Here is a 12,925-nt window from a genome sequence, read left to right as displayed (position 1 = left end):
TGAGCTGGAAAGGGGTCGGAACTCCCCAGCTGACACAGGAGCTGTGAAGGAATCCTTCAGCGGCCAGAGAAGACTCTGGCAAAGCGGGCCGGCCCCGCCGAGTGTGCCGATCCGTCGCCGTTCCGAGTCGGATGCCAACCACCAAACCATGGAAGAGAAAAAAAAACAGATTGTGTCACAACCATTTTTAGGCGAAATCTCGTATCAAAAGGGGGTTATATATACCGGGGCCATTTATCTCACAATGCGTGTGATGACATATCGGCAGGATATGCATATTGCATACCAATATTACTATGATGATTGTCGCTTATGCATGCTAGGCAATGCTCTATTGACCAACGACAAGAAAGGCACCTCACTCTGGCAAAAAAAAAACGATTTACAAACGCCACTACCATAAAAAACGAAACACAGTTAACTCGTACCTCAATGCAGAGTGAGAGCCACACAATCATGGGCTACCCTAAAATTGCATCCTAGAAAATGGCATGCCTACCTACTGCAGCCTTTAAACATGGGTGTGAAAACTTCCTCTGGGTAATAGCCTGTAACTTACTATGCTATCGCTAATGCATCCCAAAACCATCTTACATAATTCCCCATCTAATCCATAATATCCTAGTCTGCCGAGACTTATCACACCGAAACTGGGTTCCACTGTATCACCTCTGTACCTCTGTATCACCCACTAAACCTTTCATTCCAACCTATCAACACCAGATAACAATACCAACTTAGACCAATACCATTGCGTTGGTTATCCTTAGCATGAACTCCATTTACCCTCTCAAGTCTCACCCGGTACCTAGTTGGTACCCTTGTTATCAACAATCCCTAACCCACTAATGAAAACCCCGCTCGGACACGCTCGGACAGAGCCAACATCACCAGCAGCTCATTCTCCACGGGGTACGCCCACCTGGCACACCTTACGCCAGTAACCGTGCACCTGTATGGGAACCACAGTTCAACCCCAGGCACCACAAAACGGCAATTCTACCAACTCTCTGCACAACCACCGGCCAACACCACGTGGCCACCAAACCCTACGCCGGCCAGGCCGTGCACTCTGAGCTGCTACACCGAGAAAGCATGAGCTGATTCCACTCACACGGAGTGTAGAATGGCAAAGTCCGGCGCTCCGTTCCAGGGAAGAAACAAAAAACAGTTACAGCTATGTTACACCTAGCAAATACCTACACCCAATCTCCCAAAATCTGAAAAACACACCAAGCCTATTTCTACCAGCAGTCCAAGTTTCGTTGTTTCATCTAACCTTCAAAGAACCTATAATACCGGGCATTTGCCGACCCATTGCTCATCGACCCTCTTCTTACCGTGATAGCATAACATAAACACAAAAAACCAGACCTCATGCCGAAAATGAAAAAAATCAGACAGAAACAACAAACCAGTAAAAAATAAACAAAAACCCCGAAAGGAAAAAAAACATCCTCGTCAATCAATATAACATTGCTATAAAACCGAACTTATACTCCCCTTGATGTCTTCCAGCTTCCACTGAACACGACCGCAGTAAACGCAAAAACATTTCAGAGCGAGAACACTGCTGACTTGCGTCAGACCGGGCGGCTTAGAACAGAGTGACCACGCAAATGCACTCAAACCCCGCGCCGTCACCGTCACGTGACACAAGTCGCTCCACCAATCAGATGAGGCCGCCGCCTTAGCGGCCTTGCCGCCCGGGGGCGCAGGCGGCCGCCCGCCTGCCGCCGAACGCTGCTCGCAGAGGCCGGCCCGGCTCCGGGGCCGCCCCAAAGAAGACGCTCGTTGTGTCGCGGAAAAACCGGTTATATCTTGTCATATATAACCGGGCGTATTTTTCCCCCAAGCTCAAAATCTCTGGCTACGCCTATGGTTCCAGACCTCGCCTTTTCCTCCACAACTTCATTTGTCGGCGAAGTGCGCCCTAAAAGCCAAAAGAATAAACACAACTATTTAAAATATGTATTTGTTCATGCATTTCGGTTCGACGATAATATGGGTTTGCACGACTATCACCGTCTTAGTGATTCGCATAGTCGCCCCTCGATCTGTTGTTGACACTCGGCTATTTCCTGGTAAGGCGCCTCGACAGCCTCATATACATCATCATCATCCCCCTGATTGTGCTCACGCATTTCAAGCACTTCTGTTGGTGGAGGTGGCGGTAGAGGCATGAGGAAGATGTGCTGAGGCCTCATTTCGGAATGTTTCACACGTGTGTTGTGTGTCCCGGCGGGTCTGGCACTGGCCTGACTGGTTGGCACACCCTGATCTGACGCGTGGTGAGAGTTGATGTCGACTGGCTCGACTACGTCGTGAATCTGTGCGCCGATCGGTCGAGGTGAGTCTTCTCCGTCACCACGTCGAGCTTCAGGGGATTCCAGCAGGGCTCTCGTAAGCTCCCTGAAATGGTAGTCCACGGAAGCTATGCGATTTTGCGAATTTGATTCTTCATCTCGCGAGCCACGTAGACGGTATTTCGAATGGGTAAGAAAGAACAAAGAGACGGCTAGTAGCGAGAAAAGTGCGACCACGATGACAGGAGTGGTGGTAGCGATCACGGTTTCGTGGAAGGAGCTAACGGTATGTTCCTGATTGTGCACATCATCCGGCTGGCCTTTTGCCTCGAGGATCGTTTCAGGGATCTCCGAGGAAGTCCCAGAGGTTAGGGATGGTCTGTGTTCTCCAGTGGAGGTGACCGTTGTGGTGGAAACAATACCGGTACGTGGCAAAATAGGGAACGATAAAGACGTCGGCTCCGTGCAGAACTCCTTCAGGTAGTGTCCCAGAGTCGGTCTCACGCCCTTGATCACGCAGAGAGGCTGGTTGATCCAGAATGCGTGCTCGGAAGACATGTCCAGACCCAATGTTACAGTTATGTTACAGTCACAGGGAATGTCTGTTTTGACGTCATTCACTGTTATTCCCTGGCTGTGGTCAAACAGCAGCGAGCCGTTCTGTGGACGTTTTAGGTGGAGGTTGGCTAGCAGGATCCGAGGGTGTGCCGTGCCTGTGCTGTAGCCTTGTTTCACGTTTAGTGAGTTGAGGGCTCCCTTTTCCATAACATCGATTGTGCAGTTTCTGATTGTGATAGCGCTGTCAGCAAGCACCACGAATGCTTTTTCTGATGCTTCATTGATAGTGCTGTTCTCAATGGAAAGCGTCGTAACATTCAGCTGCAGCCCTGCCTTTGCTATTTTTCCTATTGTGCTCTTCTTGATATGAGCTTCTGTGACCGTCCCGTTGATGCCCGATTCATCAATTTGGTTCAAGTGGCTGCTTTCTATAGTCAGCTTCCTCATTCCGTGACCAGTTGAGAAGCAATTTTTCTTGGTACGATGGATATGCGACGAGCTCAGGGACAGCGTAGCAATATTGGCACCGAACGTGTTTTCGCCACAAGTTTCCATGGCAACGTTCTTTAGACTCAGCTCGGCAATTTCTGCCTCAATGCCATCCGATTCAATGTTGAGGCACGTCACTCTTTCGATGCTGAGTTCCTGAATCATTGCGTTTCGGGACAGTGCGCCTAAGTGTACGGTGATGTTCTCGGTGGCTAGAATCAGAAACCAGTGCACCTTTGCCTCCAACGCGCGCTCCTGTAGAGAAATGTACTTCATCTGCCTCATATAGATAGTTTCTATCGTAGAATCAGCGCTGAAGGCGCTTTCCTGAACGATCAGCGATTGTATGCTTGTCAAAGACAAAATGCGAAGCTGTGCGTCGGCCATAGAGCGCTCTGACATCTGACAGTCATTGACGCCGTCAATGGTGATTGTCGAGTCGCCTCTCCAGCCATGAAATGTTTCCGGATGCAGCTGAAGACTCTTCACTGAGCGTATCGTCACGGTGATCTGTTCGGCCTCGCTGTCACGTGCCAGAGAGCGGGGCAGCAGGATCAAGGTGCTGACGTTGGTGATCTCGATGTCCTTCAGAGATGTCAGAGAGGAGATGGCGTCCGGTTCGAAGGTGATCATCTCGGCATCGGAAATTCGGATGTCACGCACACCTCTTGGAAATGACGTAGCCGTGATGTTGATCTGGAACAGAGGCATATGAGCATGAATTAGAGAAATGTCAATCGGAATCGACTTTTTGGTATAGGTGATGCCACACCGATACCAACTTAGCATTTGGTATTTTGTATTGGGCATTTTTTGGCATTATGAAGCACCACAAATTTATACGATGCTCTGACATGCTCTGACTTTGGTAAAATGTTGGTGTTTCTATCAATTTTACAAATTAGCTTGGTTTTTGGTATTTTACTATTATTTTAGCTGGTATCCCATTGTTTTGGCTTGGCTTGGTATCGTTTTCCAAATTTTCTCTACTTGAGTTGACATAGTTATTACGAACGGAGGTGCTTTGACCAAACACGTGATGGAAGGGCAAGGGTGGGTGGATGGCGAACGCTGAATTTAGAGAAAGGCTACCATAGAATAGGCGGACCATAATCATGTAGCATTCCTCACAGTCGTTCCTCTGTTACCGGTTCGCAACCTGTGACTGCCATATGACAAACAGTTAGGCAAGATGGTACAGCCCTCGGCTCACTACGTGGTAGGTATTCTTTTTTTGTGACAAAAGCGATAATAGCTCGAGGGCTATGGCACGAGTTGATCGGAACTCTTAAGGGGCAGACGTGCGATGCTCCACTCTTTCGAACAGGCCTATTATTAAACAAATCATGCGTCCAGTGTTGCAGCAAAAAGAAAAAGTTTGTTTTGGGAGCAAATACAAACTTCCGCGCATTACCGCTAAACGGGGTGAAAAATGAATAGGACGACGGGTCATATAGGAAAACAACCAAACTTTATGACGTCTCTGTGACATCGTCTTGAGTGCTACAACCACCAATCTTTTCTTAAATATTGAACATGTTGTTTTTATTTTTGTTTTGTTGGGTTAGGCTCTTTCGGTCTAGCAAGACCATTTCAGACCCGGAAGGATGATAGGAAGTAAGGTGAGACATTGGTCTGGGCAGACACCCCGGTGAGTCGCCGGGGCTGAGCCCGTCCAGAGGACAGGCAGCCCCGTGACACTCACCGCACCCGGCTACGGGCCTGTTTCTAGGGGAGCTTCCCGCATGGGATAAAGTTGCCGGTCCAGCCCGTAACAGGGGTACTGAGGTGTGGAGGAGGCTTTGAACATCTTGAGTATGGAAACGACGGAACAATGGAATATGGTATTCATTCGTAGCTATACCAACTACCAAGTAACAAGTTCATATCTTATCCGTTTTCGGAGATCACACAAAACGTAAGGGAGGGGGGGGGGGGGTGACAACTTTATGCCCCCAGCGTTTCGTGGACTAAAAGCCTATACCACCCGGTCTGCCTCCACTCACCTGCTTCATTGGCCCGTCTTTCATGCTGCAGATTACTGTTCCGGAGTGCTCACATTCCTTCCGCACAGCAAACTGACAGTTGGACTCTCGGCAGTCGGTGGCTGAGACCACATGCCGGCTGATGACTGCCACAACGAACAGCGCCATCAGCGGGAGAGGCCCGCCCATTCTGGGGGGCTAGCTTGGACTCTGGAAGGAGCGGGGACTAAGATCGCTGAGGCGGGGACGGTGGTCCGACACTAAAACTAGTATGTGCCCAAACGACCGCAGCATATAGGGCTCGACTACTAGTCGAGGTTATCAATGCTCAAGTGGATCAGCAAAGATAGCAGCTGAAACGTTCGAAGTACGAGCGTTGCGGAGTCTCATAATAATGCAGGTCAGTGGCGCAGCCAGGATTTCATTTCGGGGTTCAGATCATTCAAAGCGGGCCCTGTGGTGTGTAGGTGTTACAGGCAATGTGTGGAATCAGGCATTCTATAGAATGCCTAGGCATTCTATAGAATGCCTGACCGACCAGGCATTCTATAGAATCCCTAGGTATTCTATAGAATGCCTGACCCACCAGGGATTCTATAGAATCCCTAGGCATTCTAAAGAATGCCTGATTTTCAGGCATTCTATAGAATGCCTATAGGAAATACACGAATCTTTCCAACATATAAGTGTATGTTGTATAAGATTATGAGCACAGACCGACATGTAACATTATTATTTTCTGCCAGGCTACCTTGCGTTCAGCTATTTATGTTCATTCAGTCAAATGTTCATTCAGTCAAATTTTCCGGTCAGGTATTCAATCTGACCTTATTAGGTCAAATTGTATCAGGATTTCATTCTGAGAGTACAGAGTATTTATCTTAACGCTAGAAAGACGATGGTGGTAATGTCAATATCGGAAACGCCTTTGGTAAAAAAAAAAAATACACAGAAAAAAAAAATTGACAAATCGTCCATTTTTGGAGGTGTTTGCCTTCTAAGGAATTGATTTAAGGTCAAACTGGAGAAAACGGCTACGAGCCAAAAATGGACAAAAATTGGGCTGACCTAAAAAATGGCTTAGCTATTTGTTCTAGAAATGGCACCCTTTCGAACATTGCCAAAGAAGAACTGAAGTAAAATTTCATAATTTTGAGTCTTTGACGACCTTTCGAATACCGCATGGCCCAGAAGTCAAGCTGGAAGGGGAGATCGAACAACACCTAATCCGGCTCTTGTTACGGCCGGGCCACCGCCCGGGCGTGAAATAATGAACCATTTATTCAGGTTATTCCCTGACATTACGGTGTAGGTTGAGCTGTCCATGTATGCATATTGAGAGTCGTTACACGAAGTGCTTATGACGACATAAAATGTGACCTTTGGTGTATTTTTCACCTTCATTTCTAACATCAGAACAAAGCCATCGTCATTCCCAATCACTTTCGATTCAAGCCTACGGTCCACCCTCCCAGCCAACACTCTTCTAATGCAGCTTCGTATCTGTAGCAGCATAATCCTCCGAGGGTAACCGTTTAAGCGACTGGCTGGCCTGTGACTCTCCCGCGTGCCTTGCGCCGTGGCTCTCCCGTGCCAACGGAATTGGATCAGCTGCTGCTTGCGGCGCACCATTTGGTGGTCGGCATAGCCCAATACCTCCCTCGCTTCCTCTCAGCTCATTGCCCTGAAATGGTGTGAGGTGACGACCGGCCTAGGCCAACAATGAAAATTAGGTAAACAAATAGCATTACTGCCACTGACCCCTAATTTTCGAAGTGTGTTTCGGACAATCAAAATACTTAGGCATTCTATAGAATGCCTGGGAGCTTAACCCGCGCGGGGCTGGGGGGGGGTAAATTTTACCCCCCCCTCGCGAATTTTTGCGATATCTCAAAAACGGCGACGCGCAGCGCCGCCAAGCTTTCAGTACCTTTTTTTACATCAATTTGACACGTTCCCTGAAAATTTGAGCGAAATCCGTCGGAAAATTTTTGAGAAATTGACGTTTTAGTGACGTCATGTTCGCCATTTTCGCATCAAAAACGGCAAAAGTTCAAACGCCGCTAACATCTTCATTTTTAAAGGCATCAAGACGTAACAAAAAAGGTTATACGTAATTTTACTTTGTCTTTCAAATGGCTATCTCGGTTTTTTGAAAATTTTGGATTTTGGCCTAAATTTTTTCAAAAACTGACTTTTTTGGGAAAATCATTATAAAATCCAAAATTTTGAGTCTATCGAAAAAACCGGAATATATGTCAGAGAAGTGGTCTATGTGCACCTACATACCAAATTTTAGAAGAATCGGTTCAAAAATGTGGGAGTTATTCAAAATTTTATGACGTCACGACACATAATTTTTTTGAAAAATGACTTTTTTGGAAGTTCTAGACCTCGTACGGAAACAAAAATAGCACCATTCGATTCGCCGTGAAAACTGCATCAGATAGACACCTTTTTAGGCCTTAAACAACCAACTTCAAAATTTGACCTCACTTGACCTGACCTTGACCTGACCTCGACCTGAAATTCATCCAGAGGTGGTCCATATCACTTATTGAGTGTGCCTATTGAATTCTATGAGTAAAATGACCCATAAAACATGTGTCGCACATGCGCTTTTCTATATTTTGTTTTTTGGTGACCTGACCTGACCTGACCTGACCTTGATCTTGACCTCTGAATGATATTGTATGCAACGAATATTGTCTTGGTAGCCTAAGAACACGTTTTGGGCGATCAGTCTCAGTCCATGACTCCATTCTTCGGCAACTACGGTGCAAGGCCGATACTGTAGAAACTTGCAATTTGTACCCTTGACCTGACCTTGACCTTGACCTCAAACTTTAAATTAAGTACATGTTTTTAGTAGTTCGTGATGAGAGCTTTCGATTGGCGTTTGAATTTTCCAAATCGGACCATTAGTTCGGGAGATAACAGGGGGGGGGGGGTAAAATTTACCCCCCCCCCAGCCCCGCGCGTTCGGCTGGAGACCCCAGCCCCGCGCGGGTTAAGCCAGGCATTCTATAGAATGCCTAAGCAGTCAGGGATTCTATAGAATACCTAGGGATTCTATAGAATGCCTGGTCGGTCAGGCATTCTATAGAATGCCTAGTCATTCTATAGAATGCCTGATTCCACACATTGCCTGTAACATAGGCACCCATCATTTTTTTTTTAAATTGTACCAGATTTCATATGTATCCTACTGAGCGGGTTTCTATAAGCCGCGCCTGTGGGGATTTCACTTCGCCCAGACCCCCATGATTTTGCAGCTTTTCTATTCATTTGACATTTTTTGGAACAGACCACGTCTGACGGGCCCGTTTGTCTCTTATCGTCATGGAACGGAATGATATATTTTTGCCATCCTCGATGGTTTGCCTACAATGCCCCATTTGTTAACCCGCGCCCCACTGGGGGGGGGGGCTATTCATAGCCCCCTCCCGTTTTTCTGCAATAACTTCCAAATCACTTGACGTATCAACGCCAAACTTTCAGTACCTTCGGCTGCATCAATTTGACACATTGTGTAAAAAATTTGAACTTCGTAGCTACCATAGGTCGGCCGAAAATGACGTCAGAGTGACTTCATGTTCGGCCGATTTCGACGCAAAACATTGAACCACGGCAATCGCTCCCAAGAGCTCAGTTTTTAAGCTAGATACAATTTCTTTGCATGAAAGGACTAAGAATCGACTGCGCTATCAAACTGCTATCATTGAAAATTTTGAAAATTTTATAAAATAATATTCAAAATTTATATTTTTATATTTTATCAAAAAGTTTTTGACTTTTTGAAAAAACCGGAACATATATGACAGAACGCATGGCTATGACTAACTCTAGCAAGTTTTAGCTAAATATCTTCAAAAATGGCCAAGTTATACCCATTATTGCAAAAAATTCACAATTATTAATTTTTCAAATCAATTTTTCAGTACGTATTTGACATAGTACACCAATATAAATAGCACCATCGTGTTCCTAAGCTCAAACTGCATCCAAAAGAAACCTTTTTTGTTGAAAAATTTCAACTTCAAAATTTGACCTTTTTGACCTGAAAGTGACCTGACCAATGCTAAATTCGACTCAAAATGACCTCGAACGACACAGACGACATCAAATTCGAAATCTATAGCCTAAATGGACCATAAAACATGTGTCACGTGACCGACGCATGATATATTTCCGTGACCTGTGAAGACTTGACCCTGACCTGAAAATCAAAGAACAAGTTTGGTACCCTCAAGGTATCTAGAGCATCTGTTCACGAGCGTGGAAACCAAAAATGAGCCTGATCTGACTTGTAAGACGGCGGCCAGAGCCCAAAATATGAACAAGCCAAAATGCTAATAATTTTTACTTTGACCTGCCCTGACCTGTGACGTCATCAGTGACCTCGAGGTCAATGAAATTAGGTTTCGCTCGACAGTTTGACAATTTTTCCGGGGCTATCAGACGTTGTTTGAATTTTGACGATCGGCCCAGTAGTTTCGGAGTTAGGAGGGGGGCTATGGAGAGCCCCCCCCCCCCCAGTAGGGCGTGTTATACGCAGACCCCAGTGGGGCGCGGGTTAACGTGCATGAACATGCCCGATGCTGTAAAGGGATTTGTAAATACATGACATTTTTCTAACTTCGCTGGGGTGACTTTGAACGTGCTAAATAATAAATATATCCCTGGTGAAATGCATGTCAGAAGCTTAGCTTTGCAGTTGTTTTAGGTAACCAAAAATAACCAAAATAGGTACCTTTCACACACCTATGCACTACAAACTTTCATTGATTTTCATTTCAGCGTTACCTAACTCATCCAAGCCTATAGTTATGGTTGTATTTTTCGCCGTCGCATTTTTTCTATCGTTAAATTGAACTGTCAGCGCAATATCTGTCAAATCCATCAATGCTCACAAGCCAAGGTATTCCTTTTGTTGATTGGTAAATGCTGAGTCTGCTGGAAAATGTACCCTAAGTACATTTTCAAAAAGTTTTCGTACCTTCAAAAAGTGATTTAAGCCAAGCAATGTTTGACATTTTACCCAAATCATTAACTGGGATTACCAAATTCTTATTACGAGCGAGCGAGCGCAGCGAGCGAAGCGAGTCTTTTCAATATAACGGAAAAATCTCAGTATGATCGGCCCGGCCCGGCCCGGCCTGTAACGTTTTTGAGAGGCTTATATCTCAGCAACTGCTGGACCGATTGGCCCGCGGTCTTTTTTGCTGGGTGGCCCCATCCCTTCTACCCCGTAATTGACTACTTTTGATACATCTCAGTGACCGTCGTGGCACGTGCCACGTGAAAAGTCAAGGGTGTTCAAGCTGTTTTGCAAAAGTAGTGATTTTGAGAGGCTTTATCTCAGCAGCCGCTTGGGCGATTGACTTGCGGTAATTATTGTAGGATAGCAGCATCCTTTCTACCAAAAATCGGATACTCTCGATGCATGAAGTTCACCCCCAGTGCACGTGCAAAATACAACAAACAATAAGAGGTGTCATATTTGTTCCCATTTTAATAACTCGGTAATTACTGGGGCGATTTCGCTAAAACTTGGCATACAGGTAGGCACCCACCAGGCAATGCATTCCCATGTGTTGCGGTTAAGGTGCCACTGCACGTGCGCACGTGCAGGGGGCGCTTCCAGATCTCGAGAACGGCTGGGCCGATTGCGCTCAAATTTGGTACACGGTTGGAGACCAGTTAGTAGGGTGTCGTGCAAAAGTCAGTTTGGACCCCGTTTGCACGTGCGCACGTGCAGAATGCCGCTTCCAAATCTCAGGAACGGCTGGGCCGATTGCGTTCAAATTTGGCACACCGCTAGCGACCGGTTAGAAGGGTGCTTTGCACAAGCCTGTTGGAAGTACCCTCTCGCCCTTCCGCACGTGCAGGGCTTACTATCTCGCTCGCTCGTTCTTCGCCCAAAAGGCGTTTTACTGGTTTTAACATGCATTGTATGTACAGGTCTCGCGGGTTTTAGCGGTAGGTTTTGCACCTAGAAAATTTAGTGTACTTCAGGCTATATCTTCGTCGTCTTTTAAGCTTTTAAGTGTTGAAGATGCGATCGACTTGTTGGGTAACAAGCCGGCCATGATCGTGTAAAATGGCTTCATCGTAGATCGATTAGTTTCTGAGATATAACCGGAAATGTAAAAGTGCAAAACCTACCGCTTAATCTCGCGAGACCTGTAAGGGAGACCCGGGAGGTATGGGCCCCCTGGAGGTATGGGCCATCGCAGTTTTGAAGAAGTGTTGCGTATTTTTACCCATTTGACGGAGTTAACTGGTAGCAGCTATTCCGTTATACATCCCACGTGATTTTCAAAATCTTCCTCAGTCTTCTTTGGCAATGAGCGGTGATAAAGCGTTTTTGCCCTCCTCGAGTAAAATACGGTACATACAGAAAATTCTTGATAAATTTGAACCAGGCTCGTTTTATGATGTCAGACCATCGCTAACATAAAGTTTAAAGCATGCAAATTAAGACTGGATAGACAATATGAAGCTTTCTTGCAAGATTATGAGCTGAGATGCTACGCACATTCTGGCGTCCTAACCGGGAGCCCCGTTGATCCTAAATAAACAAAAATGTTGATTTTATTGAATGTTTCCGTCAACCAGTCTTACTTTTTGTCGCGCAAGGTCGAAAATTTAACTTCAAATTTCATTCGAACAGAAAAATATTATTGATCTTATTTCATGGTGTATGCTTGAGTTTACCAAAATACGTATGGGCCCAAGTGACCTCCATTAAGTAAGCTGTTGGCCGCTTATGCGGTTCCTGGGCTCTAAGAGAGATCAAGGTAGATACCAGCTACGAGTATATTCTCATTGTCGAGAAAAGAATATGAAACATGGCACCGGCCCATACCTCCTGGGCCATGGCCCATACCTCCCGGTGTATTTTGATGGATCGAAAAAGCACATGATTTCTTGGAAGTTATCTGGAGACAAAACAGTTGATCCCAGATGCTTAATATCAGGCACACGTTGTAGGCGAAAGGCAATTTCACATGCACAGGGTGAAAAACCGGGTCTAGCCACTGCCCACTGGAAGAAAATTGCCTTTTCACAAAACCGGCCCATACCTCCCGGGTCTCCCCTACATGTAAGGTTATTACGAGCGAGCGAGTGCAGCGAGCGAAGCGAAGTCTTTCCAATATAACGGGAAAATCTCAGTATGAGCCCGGCCCGGCCTGTAACGCTATTGAGAGGCTTATATCTTAGCATCCGCTGGACCGATTAGCCTGCGGTCTTTTTTTGCTGTGTAGCCCCATCCCTTCTACCCCGTAATTGACTACTTTTGACACATCTCAGTGACCGACGTGGCACGTGCCACGTGAAAAGTCAAGGGTGTTCAAGCTGTTTTGCAAAAGTAGTGATTTTGAGAGACTCATATCTTAGCAGGAGCTTGGGCGATTGTCTTGCGGTAATGTTTGTAGGGTAGCTGCATCCCTTCTTCCAAAGGTCTGATACTCTTGATCTAGGTATGTGAGTGACCCCCACTGCACGTGCAAAATACAAAAAGAAGAGGTGCTAAATTTGCTCCCATTTCAATAACTCGGTAATTACCGGGGCGATTTCGCT

General features: G+C 46.1%; 1 protein-coding gene across 1 annotated transcript; it reads right to left on the bottom strand.

Moving 5' to 3' along the window:
• Positions 1-380: 380 nt before the first annotated feature.
• LOC122370158 lies at positions 381-5,672 on the bottom strand. The gene is made up of 2 exons (XM_043345521.1): positions 5,360-5,672; positions 381-4,049 (listed from the first exon to the last, which is right to left on the bottom strand). The coding sequence occupies exons 1-2, from the start codon at positions 5,525-5,527 to the stop codon at positions 2,022-2,024; spliced, it is 2,196 nt and encodes a 731-aa protein (XP_043201456.1). The 5' UTR covers positions 5,528-5,672; the 3' UTR covers positions 381-2,021.
• Positions 5,673-12,925: the final 7,253 nt, after the last annotated feature.

This window comes from Amphibalanus amphitrite, unplaced genomic scaffold, assembly GCF_019059575.1.
Source record: "Amphibalanus amphitrite isolate SeventyFive unplaced genomic scaffold, NRLGWU_Aamphi_draft 001104F_arrow, whole genome shotgun sequence".
In the NCBI taxonomy this organism is placed as follows: domain Eukaryota; kingdom Metazoa; phylum Arthropoda; class Thecostraca; order Balanomorpha; family Balanidae; genus Amphibalanus; species Amphibalanus amphitrite.
This window is presented reverse-complemented; position numbering and strand designations above follow the sequence as displayed.

Excerpts from the sequence above, each read along its gene's own strand:
- LOC122370158 (XM_043345521.1), bottom strand. The coding sequence starts at position 5,527 with ATGGGCGGGCCTCTCCCGCTGATGGCGCTGTTCGTTGTGGCAGTCATC. Across the intron at positions 4,050-5,359 it reads AAGACGGGCCAATGAAGCAG|ATCAACATCACGGCTACGTC; the intron begins GTGAGTGGAGGC and ends CCTCTGTTCCAG.